The sequence below is a fragment of the Falco naumanni genome, chromosome 11 (genome assembly GCF_017639655.2).
Source record: "Falco naumanni isolate bFalNau1 chromosome 11, bFalNau1.pat, whole genome shotgun sequence".
NCBI lineage: Eukaryota > Metazoa > Chordata > Aves > Falconiformes > Falconidae > Falco > Falco naumanni.
Genome location: NC_054064.1, coordinates 22,028,833 through 22,050,562, shown reverse-complemented (window position 1 = coordinate 22,050,562; position 21,730 = coordinate 22,028,833). Strand labels below are relative to the sequence as shown.

The 21,730-nt window shown below is 37.4% G+C and overlaps 1 protein-coding gene across 2 annotated transcripts in view; it reads left to right on the top strand.

The window, feature by feature from the left end:
* Positions 1-21,730, top strand: part of AK5 (adenylate kinase 5) — a 102,024-nt gene that overhangs the window by 34,006 nt on the left and 46,288 nt on the right. For both annotated transcript variants that reach the window (XM_040610128.1, XM_040610126.1), the window contains exon 7: positions 18,299-18,389. In XM_040610128.1, the coding sequence (XP_040466062.1) occupies positions 18,299-18,389 (91 nt within the window). The remainder of the gene's footprint in view (positions 1-18,298; positions 18,390-21,730) is intronic.

Below are 21,730 nucleotides of genomic sequence, written 5' to 3'. Positions count from 1 at the left end.
AGTAGAATCAGGATAGTGTTTCAGCTCTCACTCTCACAGTCCTAATAAAATGTTATTACATCTGGTGGCTTGTGCCCTACAATTTCAGTATTAAACATCCTTATTTCCTGAATCTGAAGTTGGTATCATTATCTATTGTTAAATATTTCTGTTTCCTTATGCACATACCAACTGAATATTTGTTCTGATATCAGCCATTGATTCAAATGGGTGAAACGAGACTGAGTGAACTAACCTCTAGTCATACAATCTAGTATCATTCTGAACTTATTCAAGCATTTGCTCCTGTTCCTCCTTTCCTATAGTAGTAGTAGTACATGAAAGAGGGGGGAGATTTATTAAAAAATTACACTTTCTTATTTTTTAATGCATCATAAAGATAAATTTATTCATATTTGCAAATGCTTAGATATTGTAATGATGGAAGCCATTTAAGTATCAAAACGGAGAAGAGATGCTCAGACTGTCAGCAGAAAGTCTGATGCAGTTAATCTTCTGGACCTGTTGTGGCATTTTTCTCTAGTGTTCTGGAGTCTTATTTTAGCATTTAGGCTCACCAAGACCTGCAGCTACAGTGTTGGTGAAGAACTGAGAAAACTGAAAAGCTACTCATCCATTGTGTGACTCAGGGAACATATCACGTATCTCCTTTGCATAATATCCTTTTGAATATTTCTCATAGCTCTTTGGAGGAATTATTTTATTTCTAATAGAATTAAAGAATATCCACCAAGCATTGAAGTGCTTTGAAGAACTGTATGAAATACTTCAGAATTAGGAAACACTGCTATTGTGTTAACTTAGCACTTCACTGAAGCAATATATCCTTGCTTCTTAAATTCACTGATATTTACACATCAGGTAGTCACTAAGAATGGCTATTTTGTTTCTTGTAACTGTGGTACATCATTTAGCGTTAGCACAAACATCTCTGCACAGCGTTTCCTTATATCGTGCAGACATAACCTAAAATTCTTGGCAAAGAATCTCCTGTGAATCTTCTGCACTTTGTCTTTGCTATAACTAAGCATGTTTCCTTTGTCCTTTTGCACAGTTATCATCTTTCCTACTCCCAGGGGTAACACCTGTACCTTTCCATCTGATACAGGATGCAGTTTATTTCATTAATGGCCAGTGAATATAGCTAATCTGTCCACTTCATTGTCACTATATCATATACTGCAATTCAGTAGTCTACTGAAATAGTAAAACGTAAAAAGAGGCCTCACAAGACATGACCATAATACTGCAATCACAATTATCATTGTAATTTTCTGTGAAGTAAGAACTGTTGTCACCATTCTCAGTCGTTAATCTCTTTTCAGTCATTCATGCCAGTCACGGCATAGCAAACAGAGGACTTAATGTGTAAAATGTGGCATCTTTTCAATGTAACTTGCTCTGATCAGTTATTTATGTATCTAGGATTGTTCATACATATGTTACCCCTTGATCCATTTTGTTAAAAATATTTCTTAAATTATGTTAGATTTAGGCCGATCTTTGCATTTTTTCATTTATATCTTCCACTAGATTTCTCCTCCTGTCTTTAACCAAAATGTCAAATTGAAGCTTCACATTCAAGTTTTCAGTACCAGTACTTCAAAATTTTTTGCTCTGTCCGGCATGTAAAGTCTTGTCTTTTCTTGCATTCTACCATCCATAGTGTTTTGGTAATAATACAGTTTTATAATGCCGAAGTCATCTACCTCTGCTACCACTGCAAGGTGCCAATTAGGCAATTTAAAAATATACTTTCCTCTAGTTGCCTACTGTGTCCTGCCTTCTGTGCTTTTTTGGTCTGCTCTACTAAAAAGAACAGACTTCTGTGTAACTGTAGAGTCCTTACTAAAGGGAACCTAGAATGTGGGACATACAGTTTTTATTCAAGTTGCTTATTAAATTTATCAGTCCTTAATATACTGAAAAAAAAAATAATCCAGTAATCATTTTTGTATCTGCACCTTATTGCAAGAATTTTACTATATAGATTCTATATAATATAGATTCACACAAACCCAAGGCAGCTCATTTCTGTTTCTTTTATGAGAACATTATTTCTGCTGTCCTTCAGGCTGTATGTCGCCTCAGTCTGCTGTAATGGTCATTAAAGTTTTTGTGGGTACTTTAGCTTTCATCTCTGACCCTGTTCATGGGGTGCAAGACACAAATGAGCTCAATTCCAGTACTGTGAATAAAGGCTTTTCTTCATTTATGCAATTCATGTTCTCTCGTATCTCTTGAACTTTAGAAAGGTCAGGAGCCATGTGAATTCTGAAATTAGTTTGGTTTGAAGAACTGTTCATTATTGTCGTGGATGGAGTGACACACTTCACTTGTAAGGGAAAAGTACCAATATGTTTATTGGTGTGAAACAGCAATTTACCAAAGTTTGATAGTAAATGTGACGGTGGTTTAACAAGATTTGATGGCAAGGTACCCTTGATATTTACTGCACAGAGGACAGGGCCAGACGGAACTGTATGGGAGACCCTCCCATTGAGTCATGAGGTTCAGAAAAGACCCTCTTGCATTCTAAACTCCTCCTCAGAGGGAAGATTAGGTGCAACTAGATCCAGACTTAGTCTCAGACTTGGTCAGTGGTTTAGATCTAACGGATTATATGTGCACAATCAATCCTTTATACCACTTGGCTAACATTTTGAAGTTTAGCATGCTATGAATCACTTACCAAGAATCTATTGCAGCAAGGAGTCTCTCAGCCTCAAGAAGTAACCTTTAGAGGCATCCCTACTCAAGGGGAGATCCTGGCACGCAGCCTGCTGCCATGCAGGAAAGCTCAGTGGGCTCTGGGCTGTCCACTATTAATTGACTCAGTCATTTTTGCATACCGACTACAGAAGTTAGCTTTTTACAAACTTGGCTGGAGTCAGACCTTGACCAGCACTGTTAGGTGGGCACATTGTTCAAATTAGCCCTTGTCTATTGTGTTATTATCTGTCTCCCCCAAATTCACTCTGAGTCAGATACAGCCATCCTGACCAAACACATCCATTTTGACCACCACAGGGGGCTATCACTTGAGCATTGCCATAGAAACAAAGGTCAGGAGAGGAGGGGGAATACACTGCCACAATTATATACTTGAACTACAGCCTAGAGACCACTCCTCAGAAAAATCACTGAATTTAGCAGGGTGAGTGTAATACAGAATAAGTTAAACATATCTGGATATTCTCTTATAGGTTAGGTGGGGACTTGGTAACAGAGACCATGTCAGTGTTTCTTGGAAGGATGTCTCTACTAAAGCCCTTAGCTCAACAACCAGTTGTGTTAGAGAGAACTTTAAACAGAGTTTATTTGATAGCTTCTTATTCAGGCTGCACAACAATTTGTTATAAGCCTGTTCTGATATCATACCTTATAAATTTTAATTATTCTTTAAGTTAAAGGTTACAGTTGCTCTTTTTGCATTGAGCAAAGTTCAAACAAAATTGCAAAATTCCTTTTTCCCTGTGAATTGCACAAGCATGGTAAACTTTGTGGGTTTTGTTGTGGTTTGTTTTTTTTTAAAAAAAAAAAAAAGAAAAAAGCCCTGAAAAAAGATTTACTGGAAAATGACTGACATTTGACTCATAAATTAAGACCTAAATCTAACCTTTTTCAAGCACATGACTTAGCTTGAGGATGAAAAAGAACAAATAAAAATGTCTTAAACAGGGATAGGAAGTTGCAATAGTTTATTCACTGGAGTAAGGATGGGACATAACTATGTAGAAAGAGTCACTCTCTACCTCAGTGACTATTTATGTGTTTACAGAAGTTGTACAGCTTAGAGAAGAGTATGTAGGAAACCTTTTACAAATTAAATCACAAGCAAGTACCCAGGATCTTCATTATGTAAGGTAAGAGCGGGTTGAGTTCACATCAGGGAATCAGTTAAAACTTATTAATAAACTTGTTCTACTCTTATAAGTGGAATCTTGACACTTCCTTCATTTACTGAATATATTAAAAATAAAGACTAAATTGCTTATATGCATTCACATTGCAACTTTTTTAGAATATCTTGGCCAATATGAACTATAGATAATTTTAGAATTTTTCATATATGTATATATTTATATTTTCATGACTTGGAAGCATGCAAGAATACCCGTTTACAGTTTGAATTACTTTTAACAGTGCTTCCATAAGCTTGTACTGAAGTAGTTTTTAACCACTAACATAAACATGCATTAATTCTTAGTCATAATTGTATAGCTGTTCCTTAACTGTTCAGAAGCAGAAAATATAATCAAATCAGTGTTTTCTCCTAAAGCCTATCCTGAATCCAAACCACACCTCTTCTCCAGGGTCCATAAGTGTGTCAGAACCTATGCCATTCACTCTGTCTGGATAACATGAATGGTTTTGATAATACTTTTATCAACAGTAAAATTTTAAGAATAAAAGGCAAATATAAATGAAACATTTGTTATACGAAGGTAAATAAAAAACAATGGATAATTGCTAGATGTTCTAAATATGTATTCTAGTCACCGTTTGAGTTCTAGTCAGTACGACAACTCTGGTGACAGTTGAAAGAGGTACAACTTCTGTACACTTTAAGCTGACTTGTATTATGCAAGCAGATACTTTGAAAACAAATTTGTAATTTGCTGCCCATATTTTGCCAGAATCCTAGTAGAAATCAGTATAACTGCACAGCTGTAAGACAGATTATTTTGCTAAAATAATCAAGGGTTGAAACGGTCAGAAAAAAAACCATACTAGCACTACACAGGAAATGGAAAGGTAGAAGCTTCACAGATATTTGTCTGCTCTTTCACAAGGTGACACTGAAAACAACCATAGTGTTAGAAGTGCCATGATGTAGTCTCATCCAACAGAAAAACAGAACAGTGGTGAAGGAGCTGCAGTAATGGAGAACACTAGCCAGAAGCTACTTTAATACAGAAAAAACAACCCAGTTCGTAAAATAATTACCATTTAGTAAGTGTAAAGGAGCATATTCTTCTTTAGTATATCAAAAGTTTGAATTTTCTGTGTAAATTGAAGCAACGGTCAATTATAACAGTTTTTATAGATAATGTTGTATAAATACTCAATATAGGGTGTTTGGTTTGCTTTTTCAATTGATACCTCAACAATGTATTAATACCATGGTATTACACCTCAAGTGTTGGTGTTTCAAGTATTCTGTAACTCAGTTAGTCTGTAACTTCAAACAAACAGGTAGTGGACAGCGAAAGGTAAAGTTATGAAATTATGTTAAAAGAAAGATTATGGAGACTTCATTTTGGTCTTTTTTGGGTGTTTTTTTCATCTTTGGGGTGTTTTTTTTCATCTTTCTCCAGCAATACACACTACAGTTTAAGACATTTTTCCGTTTGGGGGTTGGGACAATCCCAAGCACAAATAAAGGTTGGGTGGAGACTGAGAGCAGCCCTGAGGAGAAGGACTTGGGAATGTTGGTGGACAAGAGGCTCAACATGACCTGGCAATGTCTTTCTGCTTTCTGGCAGCCCAGAAAGCCAACTGTATCCTTGGCTGCATCCCAAGAAGTGTGGCCAGCAGGTTGAAGGAAGTGATTCTCCACTCCACTCTGCTCGGCTCTTGTGAGACTCCACCTGGAGTGATTCAGGTCTGGGGCCCCCAACATAAGGAGGACATGGACCTGTTGGAGTGAGTCCAGAGGAGGGCCATGAAGGTGATCAGAGGGCTGGAGCACCTCTCCTATGAAGACAGGCTGAGAGAGTTGGGGTTGTTTAGCCTGGAGAAGGCTCCAGGGAGACCTTCTAACAGCCTTCCAGTACCTAACGAGGGTCTACAGGAAAGCTGGAGAGGGACTTTTTATAAAGGCATGTAGCGATAGGACAAAGGGTAATGGCTTTAAACTAGATATTAGGAAGAAATTCTTTCCTGTGAGGGTGGTGAGGCACTGGCACAGGTTGCCCATCAAGCTGTGGCTGCCCCCTCCCTGGCAGTGCTCAAGGCCAGGCTGGATGGGGCTTGGAGCAGCCTGGTCTGGTGGAAGGTGTCCTTGCCCAGGGGAGAGGGCTTGGAACTAGGTGATCTTTAAGGTCCGCTTCAACCCAAACCATTCTATGATAGTATGATTACATGCTTTTCTTGGCAATATCCCTGTCCCTTCTTAGACCTCATTTCCCTAGTCAGGGTAAGTGAGCTGCTCCAGTCTTCTGATTTGTACTTTCTGTTTCCTCAATCAATATAGTGGCCGGTCTCTGTACAGCTTGTTGACAACACATCCCTTGGACATTTCTCATGCTTTTTTTTTTTTAATAAATCCATTATGTTACTTAGTGCTTCCCTAAAATTATGTTTCATTTAATAGCTTCTGGGTAGAAATACTGTCAAAAGCTTTTGAAAAGTTAAATTATGTCAATCTATTCCACCTCATCCACTTTTTTATGATATTTAAAAAATGCTTTCAGCCTACTTAATCACATGGGATTTTCTCCTACATTTGTTTCCAAAAAATACATACTAGATGCAAGAATGTCATATTCCATGATGACTAAAGCAATAGTTTCTGTCAGTATCTCCTCAACTTGCCAGCTTTCATTTATAAATCAAATAGTCTCCTTTGTGCTCTGAAACAACATGCTCCAATAATTTAGACAGCGAAACAGAACTTTCTGGTGCAGAAGTTAAAATAGCAGTGGCTCACTTCTTGCTGCAGGAAAATAATTCTTGTCCTTCCTGAGGCAGCACAATTGGAAGTTGTTTTTATGAGCCCATCCTGAACTCAAACTGACAGTTGCTGAATATTATCCTAAGTCTGGCATGACTTATGCTTCCAGAGATAAATAATTTATTTCATCAAAATTTAGCACTCTCCAGCTCAAGATGGCCAAGGGAGGGCTTATTAGCAAGCATTCCAGTTGCATTTACAAAGTTTGTTAATATAGAGACCACCACTGGAAACACTGCATATCTCAGGTCAGAATTTGTTTAAATATACAGGAACTGTTTAGCTGGGAAGTAAATTTTTGTCTTCCAAGGAAGACAGAAAAGCTAATGATTTTTCAAATGTTCTGCTTATTACAGTCTGAAATTCCACCTCAAATAACTACAGCTATTGCAGATGAAATTATCTATATTGCTAAGATTTTAGACACCTGCAAATGTCAAATTACTTCCTGAAGTAAATGCAAATTTTGCAAAGAAACACCGCCCCCCAGCAGCTAACGTTTAAGCCTGTGGTATACATTATGCTTGTTCTTGCACCCAAGTCATTAGTTCTCATGCTTTATTAACTAGTTAAATTTGCAGTTGAAATTAACACAGCACTTTTCCTGTTAGCTTTCAGTTGGTAGCATTCTTCCTTAGAAAACCGTGATGATACATAGGCAAAACCTGTATTTTTGGTAATAGTCATTATGACATCATCTAATGGTAAAAGACATGCCTAGAATATTTTCATATTTTTTCATTTAAAATCTCTGCCACAAGAGCCAACAGGAGAAATGCTATTGATCTTGAAAGGGAAATAGTTGGTGTATTTGGCAGCAGTATCAATGCTTTTCATTGAAGCAAAGTGCAAACTATCACTGGAAGAAAACAGTATTTATAGGAAGAAACTTATTTTATTTCTGAGTTTTTCTAAGATTTGTTTTAGTTGCCATATTTGAATTACAGTTGTTGCTTGGAGGGACCTTTTCTGGGAAACCAGTGCTGCTATATATTTATTTGGAGTGCCTGTCTGCAATCCATACATGCTGTGGGAGCTGATGCTAGAAAACAATTTGGTTTTGTTTCAAACAAAAGGACAGTGACACGGGAGCTCCAAGAGCAGTGCAGGCAGGGGAAAACATATTTTTTACACCTCATTCAGGAAAAATCTTTCTACACACAAAGATATTGGTTACTGTAACTCATTCCCTCTGAGAAGGTACTGTTGCACTCAATATTATAAATGAAAGGTATTGAGGAAAGAATTTATTTGAACACATTAGTAATCAAAGCTGTTTCACTGAACTGGAAGCTCTGGGGATGGGAACATTCCAGTACTTTTCTCATGTGGTACTGGAGGGAATAGGGGAATTATGCTGTAGCAACTGGTCCTTAACTGGTTTATTCCCAAAGAGTCTCTTGGTTTATATGAAATAGGGTGAACTCCCAGGAACTTCTGAAGAACAAGGACACTTCCAAGTCCTATCAGAAGTCTTCCTAGATAAAGGTGGAAGAAAAACTACTGGAGGACAAGCATTATTGCTGAGGGATGAAAAGCAAAGGCATTTGGGGAAGAGTCGGGTAATTCTAGGTCTTCCTGAAACATCACTGACTAGTATGTAACAAACTGAGAACTATGACTGTTACTGACTGAGCTTCATGCAACTTGTTTGTACGGTTCTGCCCTTTGTCTAGGTTTCAGGATACTGAATTTTACATTGATGTCTCATAATTGCAGTATCACAGTGAGCTCCAGTAACATAAAAGGAAAGAAAGGATATTGCAAGCTAAGACACAGAGGGCTGTTAAAGCTGTGTGAGGATTTGGACAGCATCCAATGATACCTGACTCTGTAATCAGTAATGTCTTTTCCTTTCCTTTAGGGTTAGCTGCGTTAAAGCAAAAATCGAACAATTTATTCTAGACCCAGCAGAGGTGAGAGTAAGATGATCTCTCCCTCAGGCTTTATGTTTTCCTGGGTTCTACAGGAACAGAGTAACAAATATATCATGGAGCATCTCCTAGCTCAGACTGTAATTCAGTTTTCCATTTAAGTTCTTCAGTAGTGATCTGTCTTGATGCTTGACTGTTCTGGGTTTTTTTTGTAATACCATTTGCCTCTTTAAAGGCAATTTCCTTTAAAAAGTAAATGCATAGTGAAAATTACTCCAATGGTGGAATGCATGTAATTTAAAATAAGAAAAAGTGCTTATGCTTTCAAGGTAGAAAGCATCTCTGTATGTACATGTACTAAAGCATCTCTTTGTTTTTAATTAATCTTCAAAAAGAATTAACGTGTTGGTATAGAAGCTGCTGGACAGATGTAATGCATGTCAAGGTTCAAGTTTTCAATCATTTGCAAAGTGAATATCATAGAGAGTTTATATGTAGAGATGTTGGCTGTATTTATAGTTTGAAAAATTACTTGTAGAGGTTGACAAGTCAGATAACCCAGAACAAACACGCAAATTGTGTCCCTTAAAGACTATGTGAACTAATGCATATGCTACCTAATTCAGTTCTGATTCCTAATGACAACTTCATATAGAAATAGGGTATTTTAGGGTCATAGAAGTGTAGAGAAACGACTGAAACATTTTGAACTGTTCATTACTGTGTTAAATTGACTTCAGCTTAAAAAAGTTAGAGAGATGCAAATACAGTGCAGGACAATGTCTATTGGAAGCTCAGAGCCCCACTGAGGGAACTGAAAACGTGATGCAAAAATGCTTTCAGAAATAAAATAACAATATATTTGCTTTCTGCATAGTAATAGTCACCAGCCATCCAGATGAATATCCTCACTGGGAAAAAAAAAATTAACCAGCCAGTGCTCTTTATCTGTTCAGACAGAAAGACTTGCACTTAGTATTACGAAAAGCGTCTATGTTCCAAAACCACTCTGTGGCACCACTCTCTGCCTCCATCAGCTTCCCTACCAAACAAGCAATTGCTTTCCCCCCAGTTCATTTTCTACCTACCATGCCACCAAATTATTGATTTCTCCCCTCACCACCAATCAAGTCTAGCTCTCCTTCAATTTGCCCATTTTCTGCTCTACAAGGGCTCATAATTGCATGGTGTCTTTCCCATCAACTCTCACCACTGCTTTGCCCGAGGCACTCATTTTTAACAGCTGAAAACTGATATAAGTCAGGGTATTGCTCAACATGATCACAGCATAAAGACAGAACTTCTTCCTCTTTCTGCCTGCCCGAAGTTATTACTCCACATAAACCTGCAAAGACAGGCTATTACTACTGCTTGCTGTTAATTGTTTCTTCAGATAAGACATACCATTTGCTTGGTGTCATACTTCCATATTACAAGTATGAATGCTGGCTTAACAGAGTTTTACCGTGAAGGGAATTAAACCATCTGAATATCTCCACATCTGTGGGCCATGACACTAAGTACTTGAGTTTAACTTGAAATAGTGGAAAATCAGTTTAAGAACAAAAAAATCCTAACCCTCTCTTTTGTAGAAATTTCATTGTTTATGTACTACCAAATTAAAAGAGAAAGGAGATGATAAGCAATCGAACTACAGGTGTCACAAGATGTCACAAGATATCCTCTTTTGTACTAATGTGGGAATGGGCCAGAATCTGACATAATTTTTGCATTTCATATTAGCTGTAACAAATCTCTAAACCTATTCAGAGTCCATCTCTGTTTCTAGAGGAGCAGAGCAGGTTTGACCTGTCCGTGTGCATGGCTGTGCATGTTTGTATTTTCACATTTTGTGGTATAAAGCAATTAAATTAGCCGATAGTTTCTGATGTAAGTGTGTATTTACTCTTTTTGGGGTTCATTTAATTTCTCACTAATGTTACTGGAAGATGTTATTTGATGGTTTAATTTTAATATTTTCTTGCCATACTAGATTCTGTCAATGCACCTAATGTGTTCAAAAATTATGCGAGTTAGTAGTTTCAGACTACCTATTTTGAGTAAATGGGTTTGGCATTTACAAAAGCTAGCAACAGCCCCTACAAAACTGTCAGCTCTGCTCAGGGCTGGTGAGCATTCACCGTCACGCTTGTTTACAAGTAGCAGTCATAGCCAATAGACACTCAGATCAAGTGGAACTTAAAAAAGTCTAACAATAGAGGTATCATTACTCTGCAGTGATTTATGAATCCTCTGTGGAACTCCTGTGGTAAAAAATAAGGTATTAAGTGGTTTATTTTAGATAACTCAGAGTATTGCTTAGCATTTCAGTAATAGTGATAGACTTCCCAATTCAGTTTATTTTCTAAATTTCTGTCTGATGCCAATTTATGACCTCTGCTAATTGCATAATTTTTATAAATCACTGGTGAGGTCTAGCGTAATTTCAGTTGTAGTTTTTCTTCTGTACATGGTACAATAACATATAAAAAATAAATCTGAGATTTCAGAGTATTTTATATACAAGATAAAAAATATTAGAACTAGAGAATGGATTACAAAGAAATATTTCTCCCCTATGTGCTCCCCCCCTCCATTTTGTGGTGTTTTGAAAGTTTTTTTTAAAAGAGTATCATTAAAAATACTTTATAATAGGGGAATGTTCCTGAGCTCCCAGTCTGCACATTTTAGCTTCATTCCTCAGTTCCTCTGCTTATTATTTTTCCTATACAAGGCTTCAACTCTTTTCCTGGCCTCCTTTCCCAATGGTTCTTATCCTACCTTATATATTTTTTCTCACATATTTCTTTACTGTTTTCCCATGTTGCAGATGTTTTTTTCTTCTACTTTTTCCAACGTTCTCTAGAAGTAACTGCATAAGTCAAATAGCTTGTAATTATTAAGAGAACCAAAGTAGATAATATAACAATAATAAAGGGATTTTTGTGTGAGTGTCTGAAAATCATGAAGCAGCACCTATACACTTGTGTGTCTCATTTCATCTTTTAGGATTACCAAGTGTAAAATAAAACTAGTTCTTATTTGTTTTCACTCCTTCAGAGGCAGACCCCTGTCTAAACCAATCTGAATAAAAATAGTGAGTTGTTCTTTGAACAGCTGTAGCCACCGCCACCTGAAAATCATTATAACTTTCTCAATCTTATGAATCTCTTTATGTTACTAGCTAAAGAATTATCAACGTCCAACTAAAAAATACCAACACTTCAAGGACAGTGGTACAATCTGACTTATAAACCAGATGTCTTTTAAAAGCATGGGATAACTGTGATACCAGAAGACATGCTCTGTTTTTTGTGGGTTAGCCTCTTTTATTTTTTTTATTTAAAAAGAAATTTTTCCTCTTTGCAGGTGATAATATGTGGATGCATGTCTACTTCCTGAACAATGATTGTGTTTCATTTCCACATATAGCTGGTTAATGGATTATAAGGCCAGATGTGGCAGCTATGTAGAACAATTTTTAGACTGCGGACTTTCCTGAATTAATCCCTATTTGAATTTGAATGTAGTATTATTTTTCTTTTTAGGAACAGCCTTAAAAATTTCTAATTCATGGACAATCCATTGCCAATTATCATTAACTAAGCAGTAAAGAAACTGGCATCAGAGTAACTTGCTGCTTCCTTCAGATTTGAATGTCTCACTTGCTCTTCATCCTTGTGTTTTACAGTGTTGTCTGCCAGATATAATAACTTCTCAAGTTTCTCTTCCCCATGAAAGGGTACAGGAAACAGATTTATTTTTCTGTCTTCTCTGATCTCAGCCCCAGTTCTTCCCTTATTAGACATGGTAGTCAAGTAATCATTCTCACAGCACGTCTGGAAGTCCCTCCAGTTTATCAGCTGTGAATACTGGCACTGCATTGAGCATCCAGGAGCTATCACCGCTGCACCAAACACCACAGTGTTATGTTATTACCTGGTTTATATTCAGCAGTCCTGTTCATACATTTAATTAGATCCTCTGACTAAGCAGCACAATCCAACTCCTGTTCACTTTATTGTTCACTATAAAACTCCCTTCAGAAGTTGCTCTGTCTGAGAAAAAAAAAACCCTTATCCTATTTATATGACTGGAGGTCTGACGGCCTACTTTCCACAGTCAAACGCCACAGAAAGACCTGTACCTGATGATGTGACCTAAAAGAATAACTCAAAGCAACTCTGTGATTTTTTTTTCCCTTGACTACAATGGTTGGAGGCTTAGCACTCTGTACTCACTCCTGCTTTTGAAGATCAGCAACAAATAACTTCCTACTGAGGCAAGAGGTCAAAAGAGCATATATGAATACTGTGTGGTATGATAATCAGATCACCTGTACCTTTAAATGTACAGTATTTGGGGCATTTCTTCAAGTGACATATGTTTCATTGACCGAGAAAACACTCAGACATGCAGTTATTGTTGGAGTCTTTGCCTGCAAAGAGCAAATAGAACGTTCATCATCCGGTTCCTGTAATCCTGTTTGATTTTGAGGTGGATGGGAATATTGCCGTAGAGCAATTAGCCCAATGTTTTTATTTTAATTTGGACATTGCTTATTTTCATTGACTTCGATCATGTTCTAAAATAGAGGATATTTTCATCTACTGTTGCAAATGCTATTTAACTATACCTATTTGCTTGGGGTTTTTTTTATGCTTTCTCCATTTCTAACGTTATTTAGAAGTGCACAAGCAAGAATTCCCTGCGAGTATGCTGCAGCCAGATTTCTTTCTAGTCTTCCTGTACTCCAGTTTGAAAGGCTATTAAGATCTCGGGGCTGTCATTTTGGATAAACCACCTGCAAAGATCAGGAGTGTCATTAGGGGTGAATCAGTCTGTAGGGGGCTGTGCCAGGCCGAATGACTTCACCCTCACCCAAAAGCCTGGTTAACTGCAGTTCCCTTGATGCTTACCCTCCTGACAGATGTGAGGAAAAACCTGTGCACTTTTTTCTTTAACTCTTTACGTGGTATTACCAAACCTCCATTTCTTGTCATTGACCAGTGAGATTCACAATGTTCAACAACTCAGACAATTTTTCTTTGAAGCTCTTTCTGTTGTCTATGATTTGTTGGGTGCCTATTTAGAAATACTAACCATTTTCTCTCTCAGAACAGCAAGTACAACCTGCTTTCTCTTGAGCAATTATTTACAATGCAGATTACAATGTAGAAAATATTTTCCATTATTTTTATATATAACACTATGCCAGCATCAAATCCTCCAATTCAACAATGTTCATGTGAAACTAGGATAAACTTTCCAGAAAATTCACTATGCCAGTCATCATTTATTAAGAAAAATACAAAATAAAAAAATCAATATATATAGAGGTACATGACTTCAATTAGTCATTTCTTTACTAAATCATGATGTCAGAGCAAAACAAAACTACCCGAAACTGAGCTAAAAGGAAGCCTTGGAGACTTCAGAGATCTTTAAAGCTCCTACTTTAATCCTTGGGATGTGTTCCCCCAAACCAGTTGGGAGCAGAACGGTGTGTGGTGTAACTACAGAGAGAGAGTGTGAGAGAGAGTGTGAGAGAGAGTGTGAGAGAGAGTGTGAGAGAGAGTGTGAGAGAGAGTGTGAGAGAGAGTGTGAGAGAGAGTGTGAGAGAGAGTGTGAGAGAGAGTGTGAGAGAGAGTGTGAGAGAGAGTGTGAGAGAGAGTGTGAGAGAGAGTGAGAGAGAGAGTGTGAGAGAGAGTGTGAGTGAGAGTGTGAGAGAGAGTGTGAGAGAGAGTGTGAGAGAGAGTGTGAGAGAGAGTGTGAGAGAGAGTGTGAGAGAGAGTGTGAGAGAGAGTGTGAGAGAGAGTGTGAGAGAGAGTGTGAGAGAGAGTGTGAGAGAGAGTGTGAGAGAGAGTGTGAGAGAGAGTGTGAGAGAGAGTGTGAGAGAGAGTGTGAGAGAGAGTGTGAGAGAGAGTGTGAGAGAGAGTGTGAGAGAGAGTGTGAGAGAGAGTGTGAGAGAGAGTGTGAGAGAGAGTGTGAGAGAGAGTGTGAGAGAGAGTGTGAGAGAGAGTGTGAGAGAGAGTGTGAGAGAGAGTGTGAGAGAGAGTGTGAGAGAGAGTGTGAGAGAGAGTGTGAGAGAGAGTGTGAGAGAGAGTGTGAGTGTGTTAAATTCACATCCTCCTAAATGATGCTGTGTTACCTCTTCTTCCCACAGAAGCAGCATTATTGAACAGACTGAGGAGAGAGAAGGTAGAACAAGCCTCTTGTACTTTCCTTTGTCTCAGGGAGATAGATCTTAGAAGCAGGACCAATCACGGAAGTGATGTGGACATTGCTGCCCCACAGCTTCTATGTGTTGGGCAAGGGAAGGACGTTTCTGCATTCTTACCAAACATAGCCCCCAAAACGTACTTCAGAAAGGTTTGTGAAACCTTTTTTGGCTCAGAGATTTAGGCTGATTTCATGAAGAAATGAGATTCTCTTGTCCTCTGAAGTCTTCCCTCATCTTTTCCTGCCCCCAGAAAGCAGAGATAGCAAAGTACAAAAACCCCCATTAATGCGTCATTGAGGGATACGCTGTAGAGTGAGTTCAGACCTCAAACCCCATTGCCCTCACAGGGAAGAGATACTTCGCTTCTTCCTGTATCACTGATAAAGACTGTATCAATTCAGATAACAATGCAGTTAATATGTCTTGTGTATTGCAAATGCTTTCAGTGGCATGCTTAATAAAATTATATTTCTATAAAACATAGCCCTTGACTATTATTGAACTGAGCCATCCATAAAGACACCAGTAGATAATTTAGTTGCAAAGAGCTGTGTTTTGAAGCTAGTAGGGATTTGTTTTCAGTGGGGAAAGCAACCTATTGATTTAGACACGTTCTGCTAAAAATGAGAGTTTTACTGCTGTTTGTTCTTTGTGAATAGGGTTGTTTGAGTACCTTTTATGTTTTATTCAAGCTTCCAATAATTATCAAAGGATTTAATTTTAAAATGTTTAGCAATTCAGTGAAGTGCAGAACTCACACGGTTACTTAGTTTCTTTCAAAAATAATTTCTCTGTGAAAACTACCTTGCCTTCCTGTGGCTCAGGTTATTAATTCTCATTTTGTGAGGGGAAAACTGAGTCTACATGCAAGCTTCAGATAATTGGTTTTCTTTGGGTGACAATATAGGCTTTCATTACAAAGCCCAGGTTTTTCAGAGTACTGAAGCACAGCTGGTGTTCCTTGAAATGGGGGAAGTTGATGTTTCAAATTCTCGGAACCTTCAGAACACTTCAAAATTGATCATATGTTTTTTCATGTTAAACTGGATTATTCAAAGGAATGTCACTAATGAGAAAGCAAGACTGTCATCTTTCCAAGTGTGGTGTGACCTACACAGTAATGATCAGACACAACCTGATTACAGTTGACTGGTTTTTATGGGTACACATACCCACAAACATCATATTATATATCTTCCCTAGCATATCTAATGAAGCACATTTTTTTTTCTGAGAAGCAACAGAAGAAAAGCATATCCCCACGACTTCCTATGATACAGACCAGCACAGAAGAATTCAGAGATCAATCAACAAGATCAACCTTGTTCTTATCAACAGGGAAATTCCAAAGCTGCTCTTTGTGCATGGATAATAAATTGCCCAACAGCAGCCCAAAAACTTCATTTAAGACCTGTTCTTCCACAAGCCTCAGTTTTGACACAAGTTAAGATGTAATCCTTCTAGTAGGTAAACACAAACAAATTTGTGCCTTATAAATAAAAAATAATGCATTTAGTGTTGATTAACACTGAATGGCAAAAGAATAAATGTCTGCCCAGACAGATCGACAACTGTGCTGTATCACAGGATGAACTTCTCAGTGGTTCTCGGGGTCAGAGCCAGAAACTCCATTTCAAGAACCAGTCAGAAAACTCCATGTGTTGATACTTATAGTACACTCATCTACGATGGAAATTAACTCTAGGGCTAAGCTAAGCATAAAGCTCAATATTAATATGGTAAAGATTTAAATGGAGACTAATAACAGTTAAGATTTGAGTACCTGGACAGGTGCTGAGAGTTCAGCTTGTTGGCAGCAAGCTTTCTACAATAGCTGCCTCTCTCTAGTATACTCTGGCCTCCCACAAGCTTCCAGTTTCTTTTGTTCACGCAGACCCAGTTTGTAGAATTGTTCTTTGTCTCCTTCATGTTCTTTCCCTATTTTTGAACTATTTCTGACATCTGCCCCTCTAAATAATTATTCTTGGGCTGATATTTGCCTCTGAGTTTAAATTGAGGTGATGTATAATTCCATAAGAAAGCAAATTGCATTACCAGTGACAAAACAGCCTCAGTATTATAGGTAATATATGTCATCATAAGGCATAATGGAAGGAGTGATACTGATCCTGCAGTGGGGGGTGTTAGACAAGCAATTCAGTATCTTTCTAAAGGTAACTCATTAAGTACCATGTTATATTCTGAAATAGATATTTGGAAAATAACTTAATATATATAAATGTTAGCTTCTGCAGCAAAGTTCCTGGTGGGGTTTGAACTTCTCTCTCCACAGCTTTTCCTTACCTATTATTTTTACCATGAGATCCACAGCTTTGGCAAGACAACTGAAAACTTGCTCAGTAGCCGTGGACTTGGAAGAAAGAACCCAGTGAAGTTCATGAGCTTGGAATCGCTAGTGTAATGCTTTCCACCCTGGGGTTCATTCTGCTTCCTAAAACATATCACGCTGAAGATACTGAATGATTGAAAAATAGTGACTTGTATAGCAGGGCACACACTGAATGACAGCCATCTGGTGTGACCGTTATTTGCTTGCTTCTGTAACTTGAAGTTAGAGTGTTCCCCTTTTCCATGGTAATGTACCTGGCCTCAATTCAAGAAATAAATCAAATAAAAAAATCCAGAGCAACCGTAATAAAATGACCATTTTTTTCACAGAAGACCTCAATAAGTGATGATTAAATCAGTGAAGTTTAGTAAATATGGCAAGAAAAAACACAAACTCACTGTCAAGCATGTCACCTGGGCATAAAAAGAACTTGTCAGACAGAGCTGAGCAATTTTGGGAGAATCAATTTCAGAATTCAAACAAAAGATAAAATTAATGAAAATAGTTTAAATGGTAAGAAAATAATTATTTGGCATTTTAAAGGAGCTTTGCTTTCCTGATTTTATTAATTTATCACTGATCCAATACACTTTCTGCTAGTGTGAGAGCAAGGAAAGATTTCTTTTCTATATAATAGGGGACTTGCAAAAGTATTTACTTTTTCCTAAGAATTTTGCTCAACTATTTGCAGAAATCATACACACATTACAAAAATTGGTTTCAGACAATTCAGAAGTTGCTGAAAAATTTTCACTTGCAAATTGAATAGTTAATTATGTTAATCTCTGAAAAGAGCTGACAATAAAGTAATTACATTTCTGGTCTCTCCTCTGTCATTTTTTTTTTCAACCATCCAGTGGCTGGAATAGTAATATACATTATTAGTTCTACTTTCTGCTTTGAAACTTCATTCTTTGGGAGCTAGTCAGTTTTACTGTAGCTTCTGTTTCTGACAAGCTTCTGTTTCTGACAAGCTATTAAAACCAGGCAAAATGGTTTAAAAAATTAGTTTAGTTTTCAGACAAAATTAAAATGATTCCTACCTACAGAAATGGACAGCACACAGAAAAATAGAAAGGTTCCTATCAAGAAGTCTTGGGGTGAGAAGTCATGTTACATGTTGATTCCGCCAAATAGTAAGCAGCATCTGATTGCCATTTTTTTTTTAATAGTTTGATGCAGACAGAGATGAAGAAGAAGTCTTCTTTGATATAAGTTCGGCTGTTGACAGTAAACTATTTGCAAATAAAGGCGCTGCAGCAGGTGAGTTAATGTAAGATTTAAAAACCCACATTTTTTGTACTGCATTTGACATTGGTGGAATGCCTTTTTGATATTCCTCAAGTATGGATTTATGTACTATAGCAAAGTCTTGACTGACCTTAAACATTTGCACAACCAAAGCCAAAACTATCTCTTTACACTTAGAAACTTCATACAACTCACCTAACATCTTAGATATCTGCAAGCTCACCTTAAAAGACTATGGATAGTCTGCTAAAAAACTATAGTATTAATACAAAAAACTTAGTAAACTGATTGATTCCAGTTGTCTGTTTCAGTACCAGATGATACCTCAGTGTTCACCAGAAAACCAGTCCTATGAGATTAATGATCATACTTCCTCCCTAATAATTGGTACTAATTGTGAAACAGTGTGTGAATATAAGCCAGGCATTTGCAGTGTTTATTTATTTATATATTCATTATTTGTGCTTACTGAGGCTTGAACGTCTTCAAAGAAAAAGCTTTTGAGGGACAAAGGACTGAAAAAGAATTGAAGGTAAAAATCAAAGCACTGAAAATCTGTAACATCTGTCAGAAATATTTTGTTTGAGGGAAACAGGAAAATGTTCCTTGGTAACTTCACAACTTTTTCTATTTAGAGATTGCATCCCTGGCTACCTACCACATAGACCCTGAGGGTTATATAGGTAGATGAGGTTATAAATGTCTTATGAAACTGCACAGAAAAAGAAAATTCTAGGTGAAATACTTTCCTGTAAAATTTACTAGCTGTATTAAAACAAAGATTAGATAAGTATAGTAGAAAAAAAAATAGTGTATCTGATCTCTCCTCTGTTTAAGTGAAAATTCATATGTCATAAACTGGCAGACAGGGTTGTAATCGTGAACAATCATCTGGGGGCTGCCAAGGAACTGATGAAGCACAGTGAAGTCTAGTAATAGCAATACATGTATTATCTCTTTTTGACAAAGGGGGGATTGGTTTTTTCTACTAGCAAGACATTTGCAAAGATAGTGGTTCAGACAGAAAAATTAGGCGATATTCTGGAGATTTGAAAGGGGGTTCCAAGCTAGCTAGCCAACAAAGCCCATAAGTCTATTTTTGATAATGTTCAAAATGAGATAAAGATGAATTATTGAAGGGGGTGGGGACTGAGAATGATATGAAGTGCATTAGCTAAAAGGATTCTAGTGCTCAGCTTCGAGGTAAGACACACACAAGAATAAAGACTGCTAGCTTTCTTCGTCAAGTGGCACGCTTACCTCTTTTGTACTTAGCCTTATTCCTAGAGGGAAGAGATCGATTCCAAACCTAAGATGGCATTCCCACTGTATAGCATTATTTTGATAATTGCCTTTGGATTCCCTAATTAAATGAGCTAAGTACTGAATAGCAAGAGGAAGAAAGAAGTGGCATAAAGGTCCTAGCTCTGACAAACAGATTTACAAAAAGTAATCTATTTGCACAAATTGGTTATGATTCTGGATGAGTTCCAGTCAGTTCCTTGAAAGTCTGATCTACTTAATAAATCCCTCACCAAAATAACCGGAGAGCTATGAGGTTTATCAGACGCCACGCCACAGTCATCTAATTGGTGCCTAACCTGAGCACTAATAACAGTAAGGAGATTCAAAGTAGGATTTCTAGAGATCCTATCAGACTAGATACTTAATTTCTAGAGGTCACAATTCCAGCATTGCCTTGATTTCACTTTTTGTCTTTTAATCTTATTAGTGATACTGCAATATATTTTGGTTCCTGGTGGCTGACGTAAACACAGTATTTCTAATGTTTTCATGCCTTTACATCAAATTCATATGTTATACCTGTAAAATCCAGTTGTAATCAGCTGTAACAATATATGCTGAAAGAAAACTGAGTATTTTTATAGATTAAAATACATTTTTTCTCATTGTAGTCTTCTACAACATATTAAGACTGTTGCTAAGAGCAACCTGTCATTGAACTCAACAGTGTAAGGTTGCAATAAAATTTGTATTTGCATCTTCTGAGAGCAAAATTATAACGTAATCATTCTAATGATAATCAGTCCTTCAGTAAATTATTTCTATTATATTCCACTTGAAATTTATCTTCTAAGCATTTGTCTTGTCCAAGTGCTTATATGCACCATGTATTAACTGAGTTATTAGACAGTGCTTCAGAGCATGTTCCATAACATAAAGAGACATTTTTATTCTATTGAGCTTAAACATGCTACTAAGAGAAGCAACAAGTTTCACAGAGTAGTCTTAGATTACTTTTATGACAGTATTGAACAGTGTAAATATTATAGTTGTTAAAATAAGGTATGGGGATATTTGAGCCAATGAACCATATTGAATAGAATTGCTACCAGGATTTGAAGTAACAGATTTAAACAAGGATTGGGAAGAAGTTAGCTGATTTGCCAGAACACCAAGGTGCAGATGTAACTCACATGCTGGGGTATAGCTACTCTGTAATGAGAAGTTAAATCAGCTGCAAATAAATCTAGACAGATCAGTGCAATTCAGTTTCATTGTATAAATGGATTTAGTGAACTGTGAAAAAGCAATGCTTGGCATTTGCATTTATGAAAACTTAAGGAAGAACACACTGCCAGGGAAAGTGACACGCACCCAGGCTCAGAACACAACGTTTTATAGGACCAGGGGCATTTATGGCCAAGATGCCACTGGGTTCTGGGGTGCATTTCTGTGGTAGGAATTACACACCTGCCTGTAACAGCTATACCTTCTCAGCTTTCCATGACCAATCCCGAGCAATTCAGCTTAGAAGCAAGAAACAATATGTAAAATACAGCATAAAATTCCAAAGTACAGCTTCATGGTGAAGGAAACAACTGAGCACAGCCCTGCACCCCTCCAGGAGCAGGGAAGTCATTCTCCCTGACTGTCAGACCTGGCAGGGGTAGCTCCTGTCAGCGCACCCTTGTACAACTGCAGCCACCCATTAATTCAACTTGTCCCTCAGTGCTGTGTCATTGGAGTCTCTTGGGTTCCTAGCAAGACAAATCTTGTGAAGATGCCTTAAGTGTCAAGATACAAAGCCTAGGAAAAAAAAGAGGATGCAATTCTAGCTGATCTGCTGTTCCTTTTTTAAGCAGCCTGCTCCTCCCTGGAGAGCTGATTATTCAATTAACGGGGGTTTAATAAAAATTTCCAACTGATTTTTTAATTGTGCAGTACTGTACCTAATAAAATCCTATCTGTTTTTTCCCTAAGCACATGAAAATGACCGGGTTTCCCTTACCTCAACTTTATGCATGCACTGAAGTTGAGGAAGCATATTTTAAGTTTTAAGAGTACCTTTTCAGGTCAGCTGCCTGCAAGGTATTTCTCCACAGCAGTAG